Here is a 26,322-nt window from a genome sequence, read left to right as displayed (position 1 = left end):
TATCTTGCAGCTGCCTTCTCTTTTATGTTGAAAAGTCAGCATGACTGAAAAAGAACTTCTAATCCCCTTTTACATCTGTTTCCCAGACTGACATAACCCTGGTATGTAACTGTAGTATTATATTTTCTCTAGGTCGTGTTTTTGCCTTGTCTGTGCCTTCCCCCTTTCATCCAGTCATAAACTTGAAGTGCACACATAACAGTCACTTGAGTCTTACCTTACTTTATACAGATTACCTGAAACTCTTGTTTATGTTTAGGCCATACCCTTCTTGACTCCCCTAACACATTATGTTGCGTTTTTTTTACCTAGCACGCTGTGTTCGCACTAGGCTACTGTGTTTACTAAGAGCACATTTTTGTGCTAGTATCCTTCCAACTGACATCAGCTCAAGGGATGTTGCTAAATATCATCATTTTAATTTTCAAAGTTGATAAACTATTGCAACATTTTCCATAACTTTTGTAAGAATGTATTGTCTGGAATTGCTGCAGAAGTCTCCAAACTTTTTAGTATAGGGGCCATACTGTATATTTTACAATTATTGGTGGGTCGAAAAAATCAGTTTTATAATTAGTAGTGATGGACGAACTTCCGACGGGACGTTTCGCGAACGCGAAATGCGAACGGACCCAAACGTTCGCGAAACCGACCGTTCGCCGCGGGCCCCATTGACTTCAATGGGAGGCGAACTTTGCAAACCTTCATGTCGAATTTGCGGCCACGTGGTAATTATTAGGGGGTAAAACGTAGTCCCACCATCTGGACAATGACATAATACATGTATGAGGTGAATTTGGGATCGATAACTACAAGCATTTTTATTTTATTTGGGAAATTGTTCTAACAATTCAGGACTATGGAGCTAATGAAGGCAATGGAGGAGAGGGAAGGTCAGGGACCAGGGTAGGCAAAGAAGAGGGTGCAGGAGATGATCACCAGCAGCGTGACATACCGGAATGACACATGCACCGTGATAGAGGCATCTGACAGCAGCACCGTAATACAGAGCACTGACAGCAGCACCGTGACATACAGCGCTGACAGCAGCACCGTGACATACAGCGCTGACAGCAGCACCGTGACATACAGCGCTGACAGCAGCACCGTGACATACAGCGCTGACAGCAGCACCGTGACATACAGCGCTGACAGCAGCACCGTGACATACAGCGCTGACAGCAGCACCGTGACATACAGCGCTGACAGCAGCACCGTGACATACAGCGCTGACAGCAGCACCGTGACATACAGCGCTGACAGCAGCACCGTGACATACAGCGCTGACAGCAGCACCGTGACATACAGCGCTGACAGCAGCACCGTGACATACAGCGCTGACAGCAGCACCGTGACATACAGCGCTGACAGCAGCACCGTGACATACAGCGCTGACAGCAGCACCGTGACATACAGCACTGACAGCAGCACCGTAAGCAGCCCCAGGAGGAAGTCAGCACAGCACAGGGATGGTGTGATCCCCTCATAATAAGAACCCCCAGGAGGAAGTCAGCACAGCACAGGGATAGTGTGATCCCTTCATAATAAGAACCCCCAGGAGGAAGTCAGCACAGCACAGGGATATCATAAGCAGCCCCAGTAGAAATATGACACCGCTCAACCTCTTCAAAGAGGAGGGTAGGGGCATATAGTACGGTGTGCTTTTTTGGGTCAAGGAAGTGAGCCAAATGAATTAAGAAGGTCTGTGTGCTTGATTAAAAAAATAGTTTATAGACATATACATGGTCTACTGGTCACATGTGTTGAATTCCTCCGAGATCCATGCCTCATTCATTTTTAGAAATGTGAGGTAGTTAACACTGTGGTGAGCTAGGCGAGTACGCTTATCGGTCACAATCCCCCCTGCTGCGCTGAACGTCCTTTCGGACAGGACACTGGATGAGGGGCAAGCCAACAGTTCGATTGCAAATTGGGCAAGCTCTGGCCAGAGGTCAAGCCTGCCCACCCAGTAGTCTAGGGGTTCATCACTCCTCAGAGCGTCCACATCGGCCGTTAACCCAATGTAGTCGGACACCTGACGGTCTAGGCGTTCCCTGATGCTGGATCCGGATGACACCTGTCGATGGGTCGGCTGAAAGAATGACCTCATATCCGAAGTCACCAACACATCTTCAAACCGGCCTCTTCTTGCAGGCGCTGTTGGATTGGTACCCGCAAATCCTTCTCTGGGAGTGGGAATTGCTCCTCTGCCAGCGCACGCAAAAGCAGAATGCAGCATTTCTCGAAGCAAGGCCTGGAAGTGCTGCATTCTGACAGCCCTCTGCGACGGCGGTAACATTTCCGCCATTTTGTGTTTGTACCGGGGGTCTAAGTACGTTGCCACCCAGTACTGGTCCTTGACCCTCATGCTTTTTATACGGGGGTCCCTATTAAAACACTGGAGCATGAAGGCCCCCATTTGCACTAAAGTGGAAGCGGTGTGGTGGCCTGGCTCCTGCTCATCATCCAGGATAATGTCGTCCTCTTCATTCTCCTCTCCCCATCCTCGCACAACAGGGATCCCAGAAAGGTTTAAAGCATGCTCTTCTTGCTCCTGCTCATCCGCCCCGGCACCATCCTCCTCTGACTCCTCATCAGACTCCTGTTGTTGACTTGTCTCAGATAGAGTAGCCCCCCCTGGGAATTCATCCAGCATTGCGACTTCCTCATCTTCCCGCTCCTGCTCCTCCACAGCCTGATCAATGACACGACGCAATGCACGCTCCAGAAAGAAGGCATAAGGTACCATGTCACTGATGGCGCCATGGCTGCGACTGACCAGTTTGGTGATCTCCTCAAATGGCCGCAGAAGTCTGCATGTGTCGCGCATGAGCAGCCACTGGCGCGGTGAAAAAAAACCCAGCTCCCCAGAACCGTTTCTTTCGCAGAGTTCATACAGGTAGACGTTAACTGCACGTTTCTGCTGGAGCAGCCTATCAAGCATATAGAAGGTTGAGTTCCATCGCGTCGGGCAATCGCAAATAAGACGTCTGACCGGCAGATGGTGTCGCCGCTGAATGTCAGCAAGGCGAGCCATGGCCGTGTAAGATCTTCTGAAATGGGCCGAGATTTTCCTTGCCTGCCGCAAGATGTCCTGGACCCCAGGGTATTTGACAAGGAATCGCTGCACGACCAAGTTTAAGACGTGTGCCATGCACGGCACGTGCGTGATTTTGCCCTGTTTCAATGCGCTAAGCAGATTGGCACCGTTGTCACACACCACTTTACCAACTGTCAAATTGAGCGGTGTTAGCCACTCATCTGCCTGTGAACGCAAAGCTGAAAGGAGTGCCGGGCCAGTGTGGCTCTTTGCTTCCAGGCACAACAGACGCAGCACGGCATGGCAACGTCTCACCTGGCATGTGGAATAGGTTCTGGGGAGCTTGGGCGGTGCAGTGGAAGAGACGCTAGCAGCGGAAAAGGAGGAGGCAGCTGAGGAGGAGAGGGAGGAGGATGGAGTAGGAGGAGGAGAAGAAGAGTCAGGCCTGCATGCAATCCGTGGCGGTAAAACCAAATCTACACGGGTGCCACGGGTTACATGCTTGACGGCCGTCAGAAGGTTCACCCAGTGGGCAGTAAAACTGATATACCTTCCCTGCCCGTGTTTGCTAGACCACGTGTCTGTGGTCAGATGTATCTTGGCACCGACACTGTGTGCCAGAGATACATTCACTTGCCGCTGAACATGGCCATATAGCTCTGGGATGCCCTTCTCTGAGAAATACTTCCTTCCTGGGACCTTCCATTGTGGTGTTCCAATGGCCACAAATTTGCGAAAGGCCTCCGAGTCCACCAGTTTATATGGCAGTAGTTGGCGGGCTATGAGTTCTGACAAGCCAGCCGCCAACCGTTGGGCAAGAGGGTTATCCGGCATCATCATTTTTTTACGCTCAAACATTAGGCCCACGGAAGCCTGCCTTTTTGCAGAAAAATGTGAGCTTGGCGTGATGGAAGGTGGAGTGGAGGACAATTGTGAGGAGAGAGGAGAAGGAGAAGTAGAAGACGAGGCTGGACGGTGAGAGCCTGCAGTGTGGCTTTGTGTGTTCCGTTGCTCCCACTGGGCTCGGTGATGGCTGCTCATGTGCCTTCTTAAGGCGGTCGTCCCTAGGTGAGTATTGGGCTTACCGCGACTAACGCGTTGACTGCAAAGATTGCAGATGGCAACGCTATTGTCAGCAGCGGACACGTTAAAAAAAGCCCACACTGCGGAGCCATGTGCCGGTGTCCTGGGAGCGCCAGATGTGACCGTACATGGTCGATGACTCGCTCCTGATACATTTGCAGTCTGCTTTGTCCCTGCTGTGCAATGTAAGTCATTGCTGCTTCTCCTCCCTATCTGCTGGTCCATATCTCCCTCTGAACTCCCCTCCTCTTCCTCTCTTGTGGGCACCCACGTGACATCACTAGACACGTCATCATCAACGTCACCTTCCCCACCGCTATAAGTAGAGATCTCGGAGTAGGCAGCAACACCGGGGACCAACCTCCTCCTTGGGCTGATCTGGGTACTGGCGTCAGACTGCTGAGTAGCGCTTGTTGCTACCTCCTCTTCCTGATCCAATACCAAGAGTGGCTGCGCATCAGAAATGTCCTCTTGATATGGATCGGAAAATAATTCCAGTGACTCAAGCGGAAGGTATGTGGTGGTGGTGGTGGTGGTCGTGTTGTTGGTGGTAGTGTCTTTGGGGGTGCACATAGCAGAGAGTGAAGAAGAGGGTGCAGATCGAGAGGATGAGGAGGGTGCAGAAGAGTAAGGCTGAGCGAGCCACTCAACCAAGTCTGGTGCATCCTTTAAAGTAATTGAACGCACCTTCTGCAACTTCCCACTTTGGCTCAAGCCTGTTGCTCCTGCCCTACCCCTACCACCCCTGCGGAAGGGCCTGCCTCTTCCTCTGCATGTCATTTTTTAAATGACCCTGTGACAAAACTCTTAGTCCCTATACCGCTGAAGGACTGCTGCAGTATAGGTGAGCGGTCAGCAGTGGTGCACGTCAACCCTATCTATTGTGGACCTATAGCGGTCCTTACAGAACAGCAGACTGTACCGCACTCAAGCCTATGTACCGTAGCACCCTATACCAAGTTACCAGTCCTTATAAGAACTTTTGTGGACCAAGCAGGTTGTGTATTAGTGTTTAGCAGACTGTACGTCAGTCCCTATACCGCTGAAGGACTGCTGCAGTATAGGGCAGCGGTCAGCAGTGGTGCACGTCAACCCTATCTATTGTGGACCGATAGCGGTCCTTACAGAACAGCAGACTGTACCGCACTCAAGCCTATGTACCGTAGCACCCTATACCAAGTTACCAGTCCTTATAAGAACTTTTGTGGACCAAGCAGGTTGTGTATTAGTGTTTAGCAGACTGTACGTCAGTCCCTATACCGCTGAAGGACTGCTGCAGTATAGGGCAGCGGTCAGCAGTGGTGCACGTCAACCCTATCTATTGTGGACCGATAGCGGTCCTTACAGAACAGCAGACTGTACCGCACTCAAGCCTATGTACCGTAGCACCCTATACCAAGTTACCAGTCCTTATAAGAACTTTTGTGGAACAAGCAGGTTGTGTATTAGTGTTTAGCAGACTGTACGTCAGTCCCTATACCGCTGAAGGACTGCTGCAGTATAGGTGAGCGGTCAGCAGTGGTGCACGTCAACCCTATCTATTGTGGACCGATAGCGGTCCTTACAGAACAGCAGACTGTACCGCACTCAAGCCTATGTACCGTAGCACCCTATACCAAGTTACCAGTCCTTATAAGAACTTTTGTGGAACAAGCAGGTTGTGTGTTAGTGATTAGCAGACTGTACGTCAGTCCCTATACCGCTGAAGGACTGCTGCAGTATAGGTGAGCGGTCAGCAGTGGTGCACGTCAACCCTATCTATTGTGGACCGATAGCGGTCCTTACAGAACAGCAGACTGTACCGCACTCAAGCCTATGTACCGTAGCACCCTATACCAAGTTACCAGTCCTTATAAGAACTTTTGTGGAACAAGCAGGTTGTGTATTAGTGTTTAGCAGACTGTACGTCAGTCCCTATACCGCTGAAGGACTGCTGCAGTATAGGTGAGCGGTCAGCAGTGGTGCACGTCAACCCTATCTATTGTGGACCGATAGCGGTCCTTACAGAACAGCAGACTGTACCGCACTCAAGCCTATGTACCGTAGCACCCTATACCAAGTTACCAGTCCTTATAAGAACTTTTGTGGAACAAGCAGGTTGTGTGTTAGTGATTAGCAGACTGTACGTCAGTCCCTATACCGCTGAAGGACTGCTGCAGTATAGGTGAGCGGTCAGCAGTGGTGCACGTCAACCCTATCTATTGTGGACCGATAGCGGTCCTTACAGAACAGCAGACTGTACCGCACTCAAGCCTATGTACCGTAGCACCCTATACCAAGTTACCAGTCCTTATAAGAACTTTTGTGGAACAAGCAGGTTGTGTATTAGTGTTTAGCAGACTGTACGTCAGTCCCTATACCGCTGAAGGACTGCTGCAGTATAGGTGAGCGGTCAGCAGTGGTGCACGTCAACCCTATCTATTGTGGACCGATAGCGGTCCTTACAGAACAGCAGACTGTACCGCACTCAAGCCTATGTACCGTAGCACCCTATACCAAGTTACCAGTCCTTATAAGAACTTTTGTGGACCAAGCAGGTTGTGTATTAGTTTTTAGCAGACTGTACGTCAGTCCCTATACCGCTGAAGGACTGCTGCAGTATAGGGCAGCGGTCAGCAGTGGTGCACGTCAACCCTATCTATTGTGGACCGATAGCGGTCCTTACAGAACAGCAGACTGTACCGCACTCAAGCCTATGTACCGTAGCACCCTATACCAAGTTACCAGTCCTTATAAGAACTTTTGTGGAACAAGCAGGTTGTGTGTTAGTGATTAGCAGACTGTACGTCAGTCCCTATACCGCTGAAGGACTGCTGCAGTATAGGGCAGCGGTCAGCAGTGGTGCACGTCAACCCTATCTATTGTGGACCGATAGCGGTCCTTACAGAACAGCAGACTGTACCGCACTCAAGCCTATGTACCGTAGCACCCTATACCAAGTTACCAGTCCTTATAAGAACTTTTGTGGAACAAGCAGGTTGTGTGTTAGTGATTAGCAGACTGTACGTCAGTCCCTATACCGCTGAAGGACTGCTGCAGTATAGGGCAGCGGTCAGCAGTGGTGCACGTCAACCCTATCTATTGTGGACCGATAGCGGTCCTTACAGAACAGCAGACTGTACCGCACTCAAGCCTATGTACCGTAGCACCCTATACCAAGTTACCAGTCCTTATAAGAACTTTTGTGGACCAAGCAGGTTGTGTATTAGTGTTTAGCAGACTGTACGTCAGTCCCTATACCGCTGAAGGACTGCTGCAGTATAGGGCAGCGGTCAGCAGTGGTGCACGTCAACCCTATCTATTGTGGACCGATAGCGGTCCTTACAGAACAGCAGACTGTACCGCACTCAAGCCTATGTACCGTAGCACCCTATACCAAGTTACCAGTCCTTATAAGAACTTTTGTGGAACAAGCAGGTTGTGTGTTAGTGATTAGCAGACTGTACGTCAGTCCCTATACCGCTGAAGGACTGCTGCAGTATAGGTGAGCGGTCAGCAGTGGTGCACGTCAACCCTATCTATTGTGGACCGATAGCGGTCCTTACAGAACAGCAGACTGTACCGCACTCAAGCCTATGTACCGTAGCACCCTATACCAAGTTACCAGTCCTTATAAGAACTTTTGTGGACCAAGCAGGTTGTGTATTAGTGTTTAGCAGACTGTACGTCAGTCCCTATACCGCTGAAGGACTGCTGCAGTATAGGGCAGCGGTCAGCAGTGGTGCACGTCAACCCTATCTATTGTGGACCGATAGCGGTCCTTACAGAACAGCAGACTGTACCGCACTCAAGCCTATGTACCGTAGCACCCTATACCAAGTTACCAGTCCTTATAAGAACTTTTGTGGAACAAGCAGGTTGTGTATTAGTGTTTAGCAGACTGTACGTCAGTCCCTATACCGCTGAAGGACTGCTGCAGTATAGGTGAGCGGTCAGCAGTGGTGCACGTCAACCCTATCTATTGTGGACCGATAGCGGTCCTTACAGAACAGCAGACTGTACCGCACTCAAGCCTATGTACCGTAGCACCCTATACCAAGTTACCAGTCCTTATAAGAACTTTTGTGGAACAAGCAGGTTGTGTGTTAGTGATTAGCAGACTGTACGTCAGTCCCTATACCGCTGAAGGACTGCTGCAGTATAGGTGAGCGGTCAGCAGTGGTGCACGTCAACCCTATCTATTGTGGACCGATAGCGGTCCTTACAGAACAGCAGACTGTACCGCACTCAAGCCTATGTACCGTAGCACCCTATACCAAGTTACCAGTCCTTATAAGAACTTTTGTGGAACAAGCAGGTTGTGTGTTAGTGATTAGCAGACTGTACGTCAGTCCCTATACCGCTGAAGGACTGCTGCAGTATAGGTGAGCGGTCAGCAGTGGTGCACGTCAACCCTATCTATTGTGGACCGATAGCGGTCCTTACAGAACAGCAGACTGTACCGCACTCAAGCCTATGTACCGTAGCACCCTATACCAAGTTACCAGTCCTTATAAGAACTTTTGTGGAACAAGCAGGTTGTGTATTAGTGTTTAGCAGACTGTACGTCAGTCCCTATACCGCTGAAGGACTGCTGCAGTATAGGTGAGCGGTCAGCAGTGGTGCACGTCAACCCTATCTATTGTGGACCGATAGCGGTCCTTACAGAACAGCAGACTGTACCGCACTCAAGCCTATGTACCGTAGCACCCTATACCAAGTTACCAGTCCTTATAAGAACTTTTGTGGACCAAGCAGGTTGTGTATTAGTTTTTAGCAGACTGTACGTCAGTCCCTATACCGCTGAAGGACTGCTGCAGTATAGGGCAGCGGTCAGCAGTGGTGCACGTCAACCCTATCTATTGTGGACCGATAGCGGTCCTTACAGAACAGCAGACTGTACCGCACTCAAGCCTATGTACCGTAGCACCCTATACCAAGTTACCAGTCCTTATAAGAACTTTTGTGGAACAAGCAGGTTGTGTGTTAGTGATTAGCAGACTGTACGTCAGTCCCTATACCGCTGAAGGACTGCTGCAGTATAGGGCAGCGGTCAGCAGTGGTGCACGTCAACCCTATCTATTGTGGACCGATAGCGGTCCTTACAGAACAGCAGACTGTACCGCACTCAAGCCTATGTACCGTAGCACCCTATACCAAGTTACCAGTCCTTATAAGAACTTTTGTGGAACAAGTGAGTTGTGAATGTTTAGCAGACTGCAGCAGAAGGGCAGCAGTCAAGTATAATATCCTTTCTATATTTGGAAGAAAGAATATTATACATGTACAAGCCTATTACTGTACCACTGATACCAGTCCTGAAAAGAACCTTTGTGGAACTAATAATAACAGCAAGTCTTTAAAATTACCCTCACTGCCTGACAACACTGCTTCCTTCCTGTCCCTATACAAATTGGCAAAAAAAGAGAACGATTAGTGGTTACTGGAACAGCTCTTTTGTGGACCTTGATAGTAACAGCTAATGATGATGATGATGATGATGATGATGAAAGACTAATCTGGCTGTCCCTGTAGCATACACCGTCCTTTCCCTTTCTCTAAACTAACAAAAGACACTCAGGCTGCTGCAAGAATCAGCAGCACAGCAAACCTATCAACACCTAACACCTATACCAGTCCTGAAAAGAACTTTTGTGTACCAAATAGCTAGTGGTTTATCTCTCCCTACTCCACACAGGAACCTGTCCCTATCGTAACAGAAGAAAGAATGTAAAATGGCCACCGGATCGGGTGTATTTATAGGTTAGGGGGAATGTACAAGTGTCCATGTGCTGTCATGTCTCAATTGGCTGTCCTGTATCACATGATAAACGTGTCACCAAAGGTTAAAGTTCTTGTATACATTAAACACGTAAGTCCGCCGCGGCGAACGACGGAAAAAGGCGTTCGAACGTGCGGACCGCGAATGTCGGAAATTCGCCGCGAAACGACCGCCGGGCGAACCGTTCGGCCATCACTAATAATTAGTCCCTCCATTACATCCATGAGTGCCCATCAGAGTCCCCCTTACATCCATGCGTGCCCATCAGAGTCTGCCTTACATTTAGCAGTGCCCAGCACAGTCCCCCCCCCCAATTCTTTCAGAAATGTTCGGCACAGCCCCCCTTTATGTCTATTTGTGCCCAGCACAGTCCCCCCTTCCATTCAGTAGTGACCAGCACAGTTCACCTTAACATCTATGCGTGTGCAGCAGAGTCACCCCTTACATCCATGTGTGCCCAGCAGAGTCCTCCCTTACATCCATGTGTGGGTAGTAGAGTCCCAGTTGGTGCTGACTGCATACAACTTTGTAGCTGGGCAGATGTTTCCCTCAACCATAGTTTGGAATCCCCTACCTTAAACAAACTACATTACCTACATGCACCTAATATGGAAGTTTTAATTGCTGACTAACTTATGCTAGCTCTTCCTTAATCAGTGCTATTAACTGCATCAATATCTAGAAAAGAGTCATAATAAATCCATTTTACCTTGTTATCAAATTGATGTTTGGTCTGTAGAGAAACCCATTCATATCAGTCTCTGCCAAAATGGGTTTACAATCTCATGCCTGTCTATTTGTGACTTACATATACTACACCTAGTTTGTCCAAAAGCCAATTAGAATCTGGGACCTGAGGAATTACTTATGCAGACTCAAAGAACTGATATTAAATGTACCCCTATAGCAGGGATGGTGAACCTTGGCACTCTAGATGTTTTGGAACTACATTTCCCATGATGCTCATTCACTCTGCAGTGTAGCTGAGCATCATGGGAAATGTAGTTCCAAAACATCTGGAGTGCCAAGGTTCACCATCAATGCCCTATAGTGTCTCTGAAAAGATTATAATGTATGATTTTAGGCATGTAAAGGAACAGTGCTTACAAAAGAAAGAAAATATTTCATAAACCCAGCAATTTAAACCGAGCAAAAGATTAACAAAATCATATGCAGTGGTTACCCTTTGTGTAAAGCCACACATCTGTGGACCAGCAAGTTCCGGGTACTGATTCTAAGGCATCGCCAAGGATAAGCTATCTTATCTTGTTAAGGAATAAAATGAAATGGATAGTTAAAAAAGTAAACCTTTCTTAACCTCCCTGGCAGTAATCCCAAGTCTGGCTCGGGCTGGAATTTCAGTACCTTGTCCCCTGGATCCAGCGATGTCCCCCCGTTGTGTGTGCGAGCCGTCCTCCGCTCGATTCACACAGTGCCCGAGTGCCGCCGAGCTCCGTTCCCTGCGACGTTACGATGCACGGGAGCGGAGATCGGCGCCAAATTAAAAAAATTTAAAATACACAATATGCATACAGTACTGTAATCTTACAGATTACTGTACTGTATAAAAAATACACATCCCCTTTGTCCCTAGTGGTCTGTCCAGTGCCCTGCATGCACTTTTATATTATAAATACAGTTTTTTTCTGCCTGGAATTTGGAGATTGTCCATAGCAACCAAAAAGTGTCCCTTTATGTTAAAAGTGATTTTAGACCAGCTAGAAAACAGCGACAATAAATTAGAATCACTTTTGAGCGATAGCGATTCGTGGGGAGATCCGTCAACAAACACTAAATCTAATGACATCAACAATTCTACAAATGAGCACATTTGTTTTTGGATTTTATTACATTATTGAATCAATTTTATTATTATTTGTTATCAATATTTATAGTTATTTATAGTTATTTATTATATTATAAACTTTATCATACCCGGGATGTCTACTAGACTCTTGTTTGAACAGATTTAAGAGAGTTATTCCTAAGAATTGCAGGCCTACAATCTAAAACGCCAAATTTCCATGCAAAATAATTGTACCGCTTTCAGCACCTAAAATCGGAAATAATCATACCGCCAGGGAGGTTAATAGTAAAAAAATGTACATACTCCTAAGACACTAGTAAAAAAAACTAAAGCACACTGTAAGTGGGAGAGATTATACCTGTTTGCCATTGTCCAAAACCTCCTTTAAGCTACAGTATAACGCAATCATATCAGAATAACTGAAAACTGTGTCCCCTAATGAACTTCAAGAAACAGATTTTTTGCAATAAGTACACAAAACAGTTTTTACTGGTACACTATCAGAACCAACCACCAACATTTCTATGCAGATACAGTAATCTAGACATGCCTGGGTAAATACAGATCTATCTTTAGACAAACAATTACAGGTAAAAGAAGTGGGAAGATGAGCTGGACTGAATGGTCTTTATCTACCAACATTATTCTATATGAAATTCTAGACTGCCATGAAAACTTAGATTTAGGTGACAATTGTTTTGCAAGTCTTGGTGATAAGGGCAGCTGCTTTATCTTTTTGCAAATTTGTAGATATTTCTTGCTAAAGATTAGATGAGTATTTATTAAATGCTTACCTTTCAAACCATTTTCTGTAGGAAATTATTACTACAGACCGCTCATTAGGTGATGATCTCCCTTTCATGGTCCAATAAAGGAATGCATTTTCATGATACTTATACAGAATATGCAAAATGTATTAAATATACTTGAAATAATATAAATATACCTTATGTTTTCTTAAATTTCACAGCGAGGCATATATCATAAAATTATATGTACAATTTGTTTGTAATGCTGGCTTTAAAGAGTGAACATGTACTTCATTCAACATGAAGTGTAGAAAACAAGTTACTATTATATTTAGTTACTAGAATACAACATACTATTATATTATTACCTTTGTTAATCGCAGTTCTGTAGAGCTAATCGGTATAGTATACTTTTGTGTTTGACATAAATTAACAAGAACATGTTTCATTGCAATCTTGGCTGGCACATTTTTTGTGTTACAATCTTAATACAGCTATACAAGTTGGGTGGGCAGCAGCTGGCAGTCAAGCTGTTGACAAACGGAAGCCTAGTATCCAGCGGTAGACTTTATGCCATGCACAATAAACTTGTGCAGCAGTTCTGTATGCTGGCCAACATGCACAGCTGTACACATCTTTCTTGATTTATTGCTGTATTATTTAAAAATAAAAAGAAAAAAAGTCTGTTAAACTACTGCAGAGCTTCACTTGTTGACTATACGCTACAGGCTTAATCTGAAGTGAGGCACACGCATGTACACAGCTTCACATATTTTATGACATAATCCTCAATTAATTAGAGCATCACCACAGTATCTATATCAGAGATGAGGAGGCCAGGCAAAACCTGGCTTTTGATATTGAGGTGGCCTGGCATGGAACATGATAGCCTGGATGAAAAACAGAGGCCTTGTGAAAAATTAATGTGGTCCTTGTATGCAATGACATGCAAGACATAATATTGTACTTTACCTGGAGTGTGCTTTTAGTATATCTAAAGCCAAACTTTTTTTTTTGTCTGTTGTCATTGTAGCCAGTGTCCCTATTTAAAGATTTCCTCTCTATTCTTGTTCTGGTGACAACCGTATAATTTAGAATTTTGTATCACTTTCTGCCCTGGTGACTGGACGTAGAGAGGGTGGGGTTGATTTACCAAAACCGGACAGTGCAAAATCTGATGCAGCTCTACATGGTGGCCAATCAGCTTCTAACTTCAGCTTGTTCAATTAAGCTTTGACGATAAAAAAGGAAGCTGATTGGTTTCTATGCAGAGCTCCATCAGAATGTGTCCTCTCCAGTGTTAGTGAATCTCCCCAGCAAAAAAAATCAGAAAGCATAAAAAACCTGACAGCGGTTGGAATCTTTTCATTCTCGATCTAAAAAAAAAAAGGAGTTATACATTTTCAAACATTTTTGTTTGTTTTTAACTAAGAATTAGTGTAGTTGTATTACCTGTGTTGTTTGTTTGCCTTATCTTGTAATGATGGGCTCACATGTTGCATTTGCAGACTGCATTAATATGGCTGATTCCCAATGCCCATGTAGTGCTACAGCTAGCCTGTGCCTACTCACTAAAGGGACAGGCAACTTCTTATTCGTGATCACACTGTATGCAACCCATGACTCACCTATTCCTCTGTGTTGTATCACAAATGTCGGAGTGCAAACACTGCATGTTGAGATCTCTGTTAATTGATCTGCCTGTTCATGCTTGTTTTAGATGTAATTGCTGTTAAACTCTCACCTGCAGGGTAGGGATGAGCCAAACTGTCCTGGGTTTGGCGAATATTAAAGATGTTTAGATGCCAAACGCAAACCCCATTCAAGTCTATGGGAACCGGTTTCGTGAAATTAAAAATGCTAACTTTCTGGGCTGATAGGCAAGGGGTGTATAAAAACAGCATGGGTGAGAGCACTGACCTTGGGAACATGTACCAACTACCAATGGGGAAAAAAATGTAAAAAAAAAATCAGTTTAGCCAGGAACAGTGATGTTTTTAAAGCTTAAAGAGAAAAAATAAAAATGCACAATTCCTTTAAATAACATGCCTGGAGGGACCTCCAATTGTTCCTGTGAAGGGGTGAATCCCTGACATTTACAGGACAAAAATATTTATTATTATTATTATTATTATACAGGATTTATATAGCGCTGACAGTTTACGCAGCGCTTTACAACATTAGGGTAGACATTACAATACAATACAATTCAAGACAGGGGGAATCAGAGGGCCCTGCTCGTTAGAGCTTACAATCTAGGAGGGAGGGTCAAGTTATACAAAAGGGTAATGGCTGTGGGGGATGAGCTAATGGAGAAAATAGTGCAGTTGTTAGATGGAGGCAGGATAGGCTTATCTGAAGAGGAAAGCTTTCAGGGATCGCCTAAAAGTGGATAAAGTTGGAGACAGTCTGACAGATTGGGGTAGTGAGTTCCAGAGGATGGGTGAGGCTCGGGAGAAGTCCTGGAGGCAGATATGGGAGGAGGTGATGAGGGCGCTAGAGAGCAGGAGGTCTTGAGAGGAACAAAGTGGGCGATTAGGTTGGTATTTTAAGACTAGGCTAGTGATGTAGCTGGGGGCAGAATTGTGGATGGCTTTGTAAGTAAGTGTTAGTATTTTGAATTTAATTAGTTGGGCAAGTGGCAGCCAGTGGAGGGATTGGCAGAGAGGGGTAGCAGACACTGTGCAGTTTGTAAGGTGGATGAGTCTGGCAGCAGTATTCATGATGGACTGAAGGGGGGATAGTCTATTTAAAGGTGAGCCAATGAGGAGGGAGTTGCAGTAGTCAAGGCTAGAGATAACCAGGGAGTGAATCAGGAGCTTTGTGGTTTCATTGGTTAGAAAGGGACGTAGTTTAGAGATGTTTCGGAGGTTTAAAATGCAGGTGCTGGCAAATGAGGTTTTATTCCAGTATTTCATTCCCTTCAACTGTCTGCTATGTATTTTTGGGGACCTTTGGAGGGGTCTGTTTACTTTTTTTTTCTTTGTAAATGTCACTTTTGCTGCAGCACATCCTACAGCAGGAATATTTTTTTAAAAGTGTAAAAATGCAAGATACAGGTAAGAAGGTTTATAATGTGCTCTGTACATTATTATTATTATTTAGGATTTATTTAGCGCCAACAGTTACATCGCTTTACAACATGAGGGCAAATAATAAACTTAGACCCCTTTCACACTGGGGCGTTTTTCAGGCGCTTTAGCGTTAAAAAAGCACCTGAAAAACACCTGAAAGAAGCCTCATCTGCAATCCCAATGTAAAAGGCTGAGTGCTTTCACACTGAAACCCCTTTCACACTATGGTGTTTTTCAGGTGCTTTAGCGTTAAAATAAGTGCCTGTAAAGCACCTGAAAAAAGCCGCAACTGCAATCCCAATGTGAAAGCCTGAGTGCTTTCACACTGAGGTGCTGCACTGGCAGGGCGTTAAAAAAAGTCCTGCAAGCAGCTTCTTTGCAGCGCTTTTGGAGCAGTGAATTGAAATCAATGAGAAGCGCCTGCAAAGCGCTTTTGGCAGCAGCGCTTTATGGGCACTTTTAACCCTTTATTTGGCCACTAGCAAGGGTTAAAAGCACTCGAAAAACGCTGGCAAATCGACACTAGTTTAAGCGGCGCTTTACGAGCATTTTTCGGGTGCTGGCAGTGTGAAAGGGCTCTTAAAACACTTGGGCTTTTACATTGGGAATGCAGATGAGTCTTCTTTCAAGTGCTTTACAGGTGCTTTTTTAACGCTAAAGCGCCTGGAAAACGTCTGCAAAACGCCCCAGTGTGAAAGGGGTCTTAGGGTCCTGAAGAAGTTCTGCTCATTATAGATAACAATCTAAGAGAGTGCATTACATACTACTGATTCCTGCACTTTGCGTGTGATATACCCCTGACACCTGTACAGTGCTTTACATGCTACTGACTCCTTTACTTTGTGCATTACATAATCCCAACCGCTGTACGCTATGTGCTATATTATATATTACATTCCCATATTTTGTGGGTTGATAGACTGTGACACATGTGCAAGCAGGCTTAGGTTCAATTTAACCATGCCTCTCTAAGCCCTTCCCATTGTTAACTCAATATGACAGCATCAACAACTTGCCCCGGTGCTGTAGGTGTTCTTTATTATTGCTTACTTTCAAGGGCCCAAGGTTGTGTGAAGTCTTTCACAATTCAAGCAATGCCCCTGTTTATACTCTAATGAATAGGGGTGCAATGGATCGTCACCGATCCTTGATCTGAACGGGTCACCCTGTTCGGATCGGCACATGCCGTGATCTGCGGAGCGCTCCGCGGCCTCGGCCTTAGCAAAGGCCGTGATTTCGGCCTAGTTCTGCAGCGGCTGCCATCTTTGTACACCTGGTGGCCATTTACAATGTGATCGCTCCGTCAAATGACGGAGCAATCATTTGTAAATAAACCGGCGTCATGTCATGACACCGGTTCCTCCTTCCCCTCTGTGTACTGACCTGTACATTGGAGGGGAGAGATCAGATGGCAGCAGCGCTGTGGGCTGGATCTGTAGTGCGCACAGCGCTGCTCTGTGACAATTGCAGTCACAGCCATACCATGCCATACCCTGCCAATACTCTGCAATACCCTACCAATACTCTTCAATACCCTGCCAATACTCTGCAATACCCTGCCAATACTCTGCAATACCCTGCCAATACTCTGCAATACCCAGCCATACTCTGCCATACCCTGCCAATACTCTGCCATATCCTGCCAATATACTTCAATACCCTGCCAATACTCTGCAATACCCAGCCATACTCTGCAATACCCTGCCAATACTCTGCCATACCCAGCCAATACTCTGCAATACCCTGCCAATACTCTGCAATACACAGCCAATACTCTGCCATACCCAGCCATACTCTGCCATACCCAGCCATACTCTGCAATGGTTGTGATACCCAGCCATACTCAGCCATACCCAGCCGTACCCAGCCATACTCAGCCAATATTACAGTGGGGGAGATGACGTGAATATTACAGCGGGGGAGATGACGTGGATATTACGGTGGGGGAGATGTATATTACAGTGGGGAGATTGTGGATATTACAGTGGGGACTATATGGTGGTGGAATTTTCACAGGTCCGAAAAATGATCCGATCCGTGACTGATCTGAGGAATGAACCGATCCATGAGTTTTTTGATCCATTGCACCCCTACTAATGAGTGCAAACAATTCAGTCATGTCCCTCCCTTCTCTTCTTTCTTCAAGTCTGCAGATATTATGCTCCTGCAGACTCTTCTGATATCTTTTATCCAATAGACCCCTCACCAGTTTAATTGCCCATCTCTAGACTCATTCTATCTTATATATGCTTGTAAGGGATGTTTTCAGAATTGGACTTTAGTTTGGAATTGGATTCTTAATTATGTCTGCAATCATCTGAAATAACCACCTCCAAACATTTTCTTCTGATGTTCTGGCCAGCACTGTACCACAATATTGTACTCTATCAGATGATTTTTTTTCCCTTAACCACTTGCTTACTGGGCACTTTCACCCCCTTCCTGCCCCGGCCAATTTTCAGTTTTCAGCGCAGTCACACTTTGAATGACAATTGTGCGGTCATGCAATGCTGTACCAAAATGAAATTTGAATAATTTTTTTTTCACACAAATAGAGCTTTCTTTTGATATTTAATCACCACTGTTTTTTTTATTTTTTATTAAACAAACAAAAAACTAAATGAAATTTGCAAAAAAAAAGAAAAGAAAAAAAGTAGGTGGGAATGGTGGGCACTGATCAGGAGTCACTGATGAGGCTGCACTGATGGGTGGCACCTATGGGCACTGATAGGCAGCACTGAAGGGCACTGATAGGCACCACTGAAGGGCACTGAGAGGTGGCACTGATAACACTGATAGGTGGCACTGATAGGCAGCACTGATGAGTGACACTGATGATGAGTGGCTGATGGGCACTAATAGGTGGCACTGGTGGGCACTGATTAGCAGTACCGATGGGCACTGGTAGGTGTCACTGGTGGGCACTGATTAGTGGCACTGGTGGGTATTGATTAGCAGCACTGGTGGCCGCTGATTAGCAGTACTGATGGGCACTGGTAGGTGGCACTGGTGGCCACTGATTACCAGCACTGGTGGGCATTATTAGGGGCACTGGTGGCACTGATTAGCAGCACTGGTGGGCACTGAGGGGAGCGATGTCCCTGGAACAGCTTTCTTCTTTTTTCCTCATACTGTCAGTGTGAGTGGGGAAAAAAAGCAGATAATCGGCTTCTGTTTACTTCCGTGACAGCTGTAATTGGCTGATAGCTGATTACGTGGTAAAGGGCCCCTGTGATTGGCCCTTTACCCCGAGCTGTGATCAGCCGAGTCCTGAGGATTTGGCAATCACAGAACGTGCTATGGACGCCCTTTCCAGCATTTTAAGTCTGCACTGTAGCCATCTTTCAGGTATAGCACAGGTACCAAGTGATTAAACTGATGTTTTCACTGCTTTGGCCAATTAGATTGTAAGCTCCCAGGAGCAGGGCCCACCTAACTCTCTTGTATTGAATTATATTGGTGCTGTATTGTCCTTTATATTGTAAATCACTGCGCAAACTGTTCATACTTTATAAATCCTGCATAATAATAATAATCTTCAAGTAATACCGAAACATGTTTCATGTTACAAACACCTTCAAGAATATCAACCTTATTAGATATTTTTTTGTACATGGTAACTCCTGGATCGGTGCTTTACTTCTTAACCCCCTTCTGCACTTGTCAAAATATAAGGTAAGTAAAAAAGCTACCAGTTACGTTGAGCTATGTAAAGGATCTTAAAGCTCATATACTGAAGATTGAAATGTGAGTTTTGAGTTAATTGGTACTATTGTAATCCAATGCAAAATGCAATAAGTCATAGCCAAAAAACAAGATACTGTATATTTAAAATTCAATTGTTTCTTACAGACTAGTGTATGAAGTTTCTATTTGCACAAACCATAGTCTACTGCTTGCAGTTATTTTTAAATATGAGATTTGATTGCTTAAATCTGTTTTATTTTCGCCTAGAGTGCCCAAGACAGTTCTGGGGTCCAGACTGTAAAGAAAAATGTTCCTGCCATCCACATGGACAATGTGATGATGTTGGAGGACAGTGCACTTGCAATGCAAATCGATGGGGATCCAACTGTGAGAACGCCTGTCTATGCAAGCATGGAAAATGTGATCAAGAGACTGGAAAGTGCACCTGTGAACAAAATTGGTGGGGCCCTCAGTGTTCGAATGCCTGTTATTGTAGTACCAACTCACAATGTGACCAAGCAACAGGAAGGTGCATTTGTCAGCCAGGATGGTGGGCTCGGAGCTGTAACAACCAATGCTCTTGCAACAATTCCCCATGTGATCAACTGACTGGACGCTGCTTGTGTCGGGAACGTTTATGGGGCTCAAGATGTGAGAGAGTATGCCAGTGTTTCAAAGGCAAATGCAATCAAGTGGATGGAACTTGCACTTGTGAGCCTGGATATAGGGGTAAATTTTGTCGTGAGCCTTGTCCTGCTGGACTTTATGGACAGGGCTGTCGGAGGAGGTAAGCAGATAAAACAATAATAATTAGTATTGACAGTACCTGATACCTTTCATTTTTTAACTAGATGGTTTGGTTGAATGGTTGGATATCATGTATACCCAACCATTTATGATACAAATAGAATTTCAAAGGTTTTTTAAAATTAGATTTCTGTGTCCACAAAAAGGGACCTCTCCTCATTTTGAGTCCTACTCTGGAGAACTGAATTTACCTACAGTCCCATCTGCTGTCAAAATCTTGCATTGCTTTTCCCTCTTCTGTATAAGGGCAATGTCTGTTGATTTCTGACTTCAGCCTGCCATTACAGCTAAGCATTAGTGTAATGAGAGCACTACTGTTTCAGCACAAGGCCAAGGCTCTTCCTTTATTTCAGATCATTGGGGAGTCCCTAAACATTGCCATGTTCTAAGAAATATGGAAAATTCGTTTTTTTCTGTATTTTCAGACTCAGCCCTAACCAGTGGTTCTCAACCTTAGTCCTTAAGTACCCCCAACAGGCCATGTTTGCAGGTTTTCCTTTATCTTGCACAGGTGCTTTAAAGCTGAGTCAATGGCTTAGTATTTTGGACAGCTATTTTATCTAAGAGAAACTCCAAAAACATGGCCTTTTGAGGACTGAGATTGAGAACCACTTGTCAACTTGCCTTTGAATGACCTATTATATGTGCTACATTTGTTAAATTGGGTGTTTTTCTTTCTAGATGTGGTCAATGCAAGGGACTGCAGCCATGTACCATTGCTGATGGTCGATGTATTGCGTGCGAACCAGGATGGAATGGAACAAGGTGTGATCAAACATGTGCCCATGGTTTCTATGGAGAAGACTGTTCTCTTGCATGCCCCCTGTGCAAGGAAGGACACACCTGTAATCACATCAATGGGAAGTGTTCGCATTGCAATCCTGGCTGGATAGGCGATAGGTAAGAAGATACAGGGTTATGCACAGATTTTAATAATTATGTTAATTAAATTCAACTTGAATTCCAGACAAACTGCTGAATACACAGGTAAAATACTCATCTTATCATTGTTTTATTCATACACCATTTCCAAACAGCACATGCAGATGGGTGACACCACTTTTTCTATAATACAATACAATGATATCACCTTCCCCAGCTTGCTGATTGGACAATGAATAAGCAGCAAGTTACTGACCAATAATCAAATTCTCTCTCTTTAGCATGTTCCTTTTAGCACATGTGCAATGCAGCTACCCTCCTTTTTCTAGCCAGAGTGCTGTTGTGTAGGCAATGATAGAGGCTGTTGTTAAAACAGGTACTAGTTGTATATAAAATACATTTAAAGGAAAAGTCTGGGGTTCCAAAAAAATAAAATAAATACGTAGCCATATAAATGCTGCAGCATCTGCCTGATGCTGCAGCTGTCCCTCACTGGCTCTAAGACTGAGAAGTGATCACATGACGGCTAATCGCTCAGTTTTTGGTCTTCCCAGAGTGGAAAGCTCACTGGAACATCGGACTGGAGAGGGGGCGAGCACAGCTGGCTTTGACTCTCAGAACTGTCAACCAGGCAGGTTAGTGGATCCTGACAATTTGGTGTGGATCCTTCCAGTGTGGTGTGGCTCTGTGACGTCAACTGACAATGGGCTTTAGCCTGCTGTTAGCTGACTCTATGTCGCGGAAGTGCAAAAATGAGTGCACTCCTGTGACTCAGAAAAGAAGTAGGTTGAAAAAAAAGCTTTGGTCTTACTTCTGTTTTGTTATACAACTGCAATAAATTGTGTTTTTTCTATCTGCCTGTAGTTCAGGTTTAAGGAATCATTCAAGTGAGTCTGGTTATGATACACTTTTTTCATGCTCCAAATAATGCATGAAAACTGCAATGAGAAATTCAATAATTAAAGCGAATAGAGTCATTCATATCACAGGGTTGCACTAAAAATGTTACAAGGCATACTAATCAATCTTTAATATTCTACTGCATGTTTGTCCTGTCACAGTAACTTTAGGACACCTTGAAAACGAATTGATGTCGTCTTGTTTGGTTTATAATATGCTGCTCACAAGACATAATAACTTAAACACATTCTTTCTGTGTAGAAATGTCAGAAGTGAACATTTATTTACAGACTTAAAGTCAAAGGGTTATTAGATTTATATTTAAAGTATGTCTAGTAGTCAAAACTTTTTTTTTTGATAGCGTGGTGAGTTGTTAAAAGTCCTGTAAGGTTATTATTGCTGACCGTGTCCCTGTTGGTGAAATTCACCTCTTCTACTTGACATAGTGCCCACTGTTGCCAAAACTGGGACCGTATCAACTGTATAAGAGGATTTTCCACACTTTAGAGAGTTTTCCTTGCATGTTCTGTTGTGTCTACAGGACAGTTAGTAAAGGGAAATCCCCTCAATGATACACAGATGGCAAAGATAAACCTAAAAGAGGTTTTACGCCTTGCTTACTATATCCAAAACTTAAATAAAAACATTTTGGCTTTTGATTTTTAACCTGTCACAAATCTGAACAGTTAGGTAAAAAGCAAAAGATCTCAACTGTCTACTTAACAACCTACAGCCATGGCCAAAAGTTTTGAGAATGGCACAAATATACATTTTTGCAAAGTCTGCTGCCTCAGTGTTTTTAGATATTTTTGTCAGATGTTACTATGGTACACTGAAGTATAATTACAAACATTTCATAAGTGTCAAAGGCTTTTATTGATAATTACATTAAGTTTATGCAAAGAGTCAATATTTGCTGTGTTGACCCTTCTTTTTCAAGGCCTCTGCAATTCGCCCTGCAATGCTGTCAATCCACTTTGGGGCCACATCCTGACTGATTATAGTCCATTCTTGCATAATCTATGACTGGAGTTTGTCAGAATTTGTGTTTTTTTTTTTGTCTACCCATATCTTGAGGATTGACCACAAGTTCTCAATAGTATTAAAGTCTGCAGAGTTTCCTAGCTTGAGGAACACAATATCAAAATTTTTGTTCCCCAAGCCACTTAGTTATCACTTTTGCCTTATAGCAAGGTGCTCCATCATGCTGGAAAAGACATTGTTCACCACCAAACTCTTCTTGAATGGTTGGAAGAAGTTGCTCTTGGGGGATGTTTTAGTACCATTCTTTATTCATGGCTGTGTTCTTAGGCAAAATTGTGAGTGAGTCCTTGGCTAGGAGGCAACCCCACACATGAATAGGCTCAGGATGCTTTACTATTGACATGACACAGGACTAATGGTAGCGCTCACCTTTGGTTCTCCAGACAAGGTTTTTTTCCAGATGCCCCCCAACAATCGGAAAGGGGATTCATCAGAGAAAATTACTTTAGCACATTCCTCAGGAGTCCAATCCCTGTACCTTTTGCACAATATCAGTCTGTCACAGATGTTTTTCCTGGAGAGAAGTGGCTGCCCTTCTTGACACCAGGCCATCCTCCAAAAGACTTTGCCTCCCTGTGCATGCAGATGCACTCACACCTGCCTGCTGTCATTCCTTAGCAAGCTCTGCGCTGGTGGTATCCCGATCCCACAGCTAAATCAGCTGTAGGAGGTGGTCCTGGCGCTTGCTGGATGTTCTTGGGTACCCTGAAGCCTTCTTCGTGAAAGCAGTGGACATTTTTTTTATGGGATTAAGTTCATTTTCATGGCAACGAGGGGCTTTGCAATTAGATGCAATTCATCTGATCACTCTTTATAACAATCTGGAGTATATGCAAATTGCCATCATAAAAACTGAGGCAGCAGACTTTGTGAAAATGAATATTTGTGTCATTCTCAAAAGTTTTGGCCATGGCTGTACAAGGATGATGAATTCTGCATTAGGGCCTAGTAAAGAAGACCAAACATGTGCAGTACCACACAGCGCACCAGGTGGAAGGCAGGAGTGCCATTTGGCACAGATCATGGTCCTTGCAGACGGTGACTGACTGATATCTGAGTACTGTAGTAAGGGTCCAGTCATCTTTAATGTAATGAGCTGCCTCATTTAGTAAGAGGAATATTTAAGAGGTGGAAGGGGATGGAATAATCACTACTTTTTAGTGGAAAATATTTGATTTATGCGACATGGTGCAGTACAAATTTTAAAAAAAGGTGTAGGTGCTTCTAGTGATGCAGTAAGCATTTTTTGGCCCAATAGCCTTTAACCAATTAAGAACCAAGCCTCATTTTGAGATTTGGTGTTTACAAGTTAAAATCATTTTTTTTGCTAGAAAATTACTTAGAACCCCCAAACATTATATATATTTTTCCAGACACCCTATAGAATAAAATGGCGGCCGTTGCAATACTTTATATCCCATTATATTTGTGCAGCGGACTCACAAGTGCATTTTTTTTTATAAAAATACACTTTTTGTATTAAAAAAAAAGACAACTTTTTTTTTATATTGTAAATTGATACCCAACATGTCACGCTTCAAAATTGCGCCCGCAGGTGGAATGGCGACAAACTTTGACCCTTAAAAATCTCCATAGGTGACGTTTAAAAATTTCTACAGGTTACAAGTTTTGAGTTATAGAGGAGGTCTAGTGCTAGAATTATTGTTCTCACTCTAACGATCATGGCGACATGTGTGATTTGAACACTGTGTGTGGTTGTAAACATCTATTTAATAGAAAAAGCATGACAGGACCCCTTAAATGTAAGATCTCGGGTCAAAAAGACAAAAGAAAAAAAAAAAAATGTAATTTTATTTTTATTTTTTTTACAAAAAAAATAATTCCCCTTTAAGACCAATGGGCAGAAGTGACATTTAACGGCGCTTCTGCCATCCAATAGTGTGGAGGCAAGCGGGGACCATCTTTCCCTCACTCGGCATGCAGCCTGTGAGGGAAGAGGACCTGATCGTCTCCTCCGCTACTGACAGCTCCATTAAGCGGCGGAGATGACCTATGTGTGGCGGGAGGGGCCCTCTCCCACCCACAATAAAAGTGATCTAGCGGTGAATCTGCAGCTGAGGCCACTTTTATCTGGAAGCCGCCCGCCCACTGTCGTAGAAGATACTGGGGTTATGGCAGCTATCTGCTGCCATAACAACCCTTTTAAACGCCCTATAATGGCGGCAGGGAGTTGGCAAGTGGTTAATAGCTTCTGAAAAATGCACATGCATGTTTACAACAGGGTTTTGAGCTTTTTTAACAAGTCTCCTCCTCCTCTAAAAAAATGCATGAAGCATGAAAACATTTAAAAATGTGTAAAAATACACAAACACTAGACTTGTACACAACGGAAAATTTTGTTTAGTTTTCATTCGTAAAATACATAATTTTGTTCTGTTATATTCATTATGTTACGTTAATTTGTTTTTGGACAATTCGTTATATCTGTAGAGTATCGATATTTGTTTTAACAAATCTATTTATATAGGTAATCTATAATTAGGTATTTATGTATGTATATATGTATATATACACCGTATTTATCGGCGTATAACATGAACCGGCGTATAACACGCACATTAAGTTTAGGAGGGAATTTTAAGGAAAAAAACTTTTAGGAGTTAAAGAGGAGGGCCGTTTAAAAAAAAAAAAAAAAAGAAAAATCAGCAGATGCAAACACTGCAGCTGCTGACTTAATAAGCACACTTACCTGTCCAGGGCGCCCGCGATGTCGGCCGCCCGAGGCCGACCCGTCCCTCGGCTCTCGGGTCCCGGCGCCGCCATTCCTTCTAAGGGAAACAGGCAGTGGAGCCTTTTGGCTTCACTGCCCGTTTCCTACTGCGCATGCGCGAGTTGCGCAGCGCTTTGTGAATGGGACGCGCTGTGTTCTGGAACACACAGTTCCCAGAACACAGCGCGACACATTACCCAGAAGACAACGCGACGAGGAGAGAAGAAAGAAGATCTCCGCGGAGGAGGAAGAGGATGATTAGGATTATGTGCCTAGCAACAGGCATTTCTGGTAAGTAAAAAAAAAATTTTTTCATTTTTTTTTTTTTAGATTTTTTTTTAATTTTTTATATTTTTTTTCAGGGTGGCTCTCCACTTTAAGTTTAAGGGAAAAAAAAACTTACATTTAAATGCCCATCAATGCAGCCTTGTCAGTGTCCATCTGCAGCCTTGTCCATCATTGTAGCCTCGCCCAGTATCCATCTGCAACCTTGCCCAGTACCTTCCCAGCCTTGCCCAGTGCCTTTGCAGCCTTGCCAGTCTCTTTGCAGCATTTCCCTGTTTTAAATTTGGTGCCGATTTCCGCTGACTGTGAGCGGACTGCGGAGAGGAGTGAGCGGAGCCAGGATGGAGAAAGCCGAGCATACGTCGGCTTTACTTGGCTCCTCTCGCAATCAGTGGAGGTGGGCGGGACTGCGAGAGGAGCCAAGTAAAGGAGCGAGCGCCGCTGACATACAGAAAGCCGAGTGTACTTTGGC

The 26,322-nt window shown here is 44.4% G+C and overlaps 1 protein-coding gene across 1 annotated transcript in view; it reads left to right on the top strand.

Annotated features, from left to right (window-relative positions):
- The window catches only part of SCARF2 (scavenger receptor class F member 2), a 319,293-nt gene that overhangs the window by 164,073 nt on the left and 128,898 nt on the right, over positions 1-26,322 (top strand). The window contains exons 4-5 of the mRNA XM_077461426.1: positions 19,469-19,988; positions 20,690-20,908. Of these exons, the coding sequence (XP_077317552.1) occupies positions 19,469-19,988; positions 20,690-20,908 (739 nt within the window). The remainder of the gene's footprint in view (positions 1-19,468; positions 19,989-20,689; positions 20,909-26,322) is intronic.

This window comes from Lithobates pipiens, unplaced genomic scaffold (assembly GCF_037356315.1).
Source record: "Lithobates pipiens isolate NorthernLeopardFrog02 unplaced genomic scaffold, aLitPip1_a1.2 Scaffold_3, whole genome shotgun sequence".
NCBI classification, from domain to species: Eukaryota; Metazoa; Chordata; class Amphibia; order Anura; family Ranidae; genus Lithobates; species Lithobates pipiens.
This window is presented reverse-complemented; position numbering and strand designations above follow the sequence as displayed.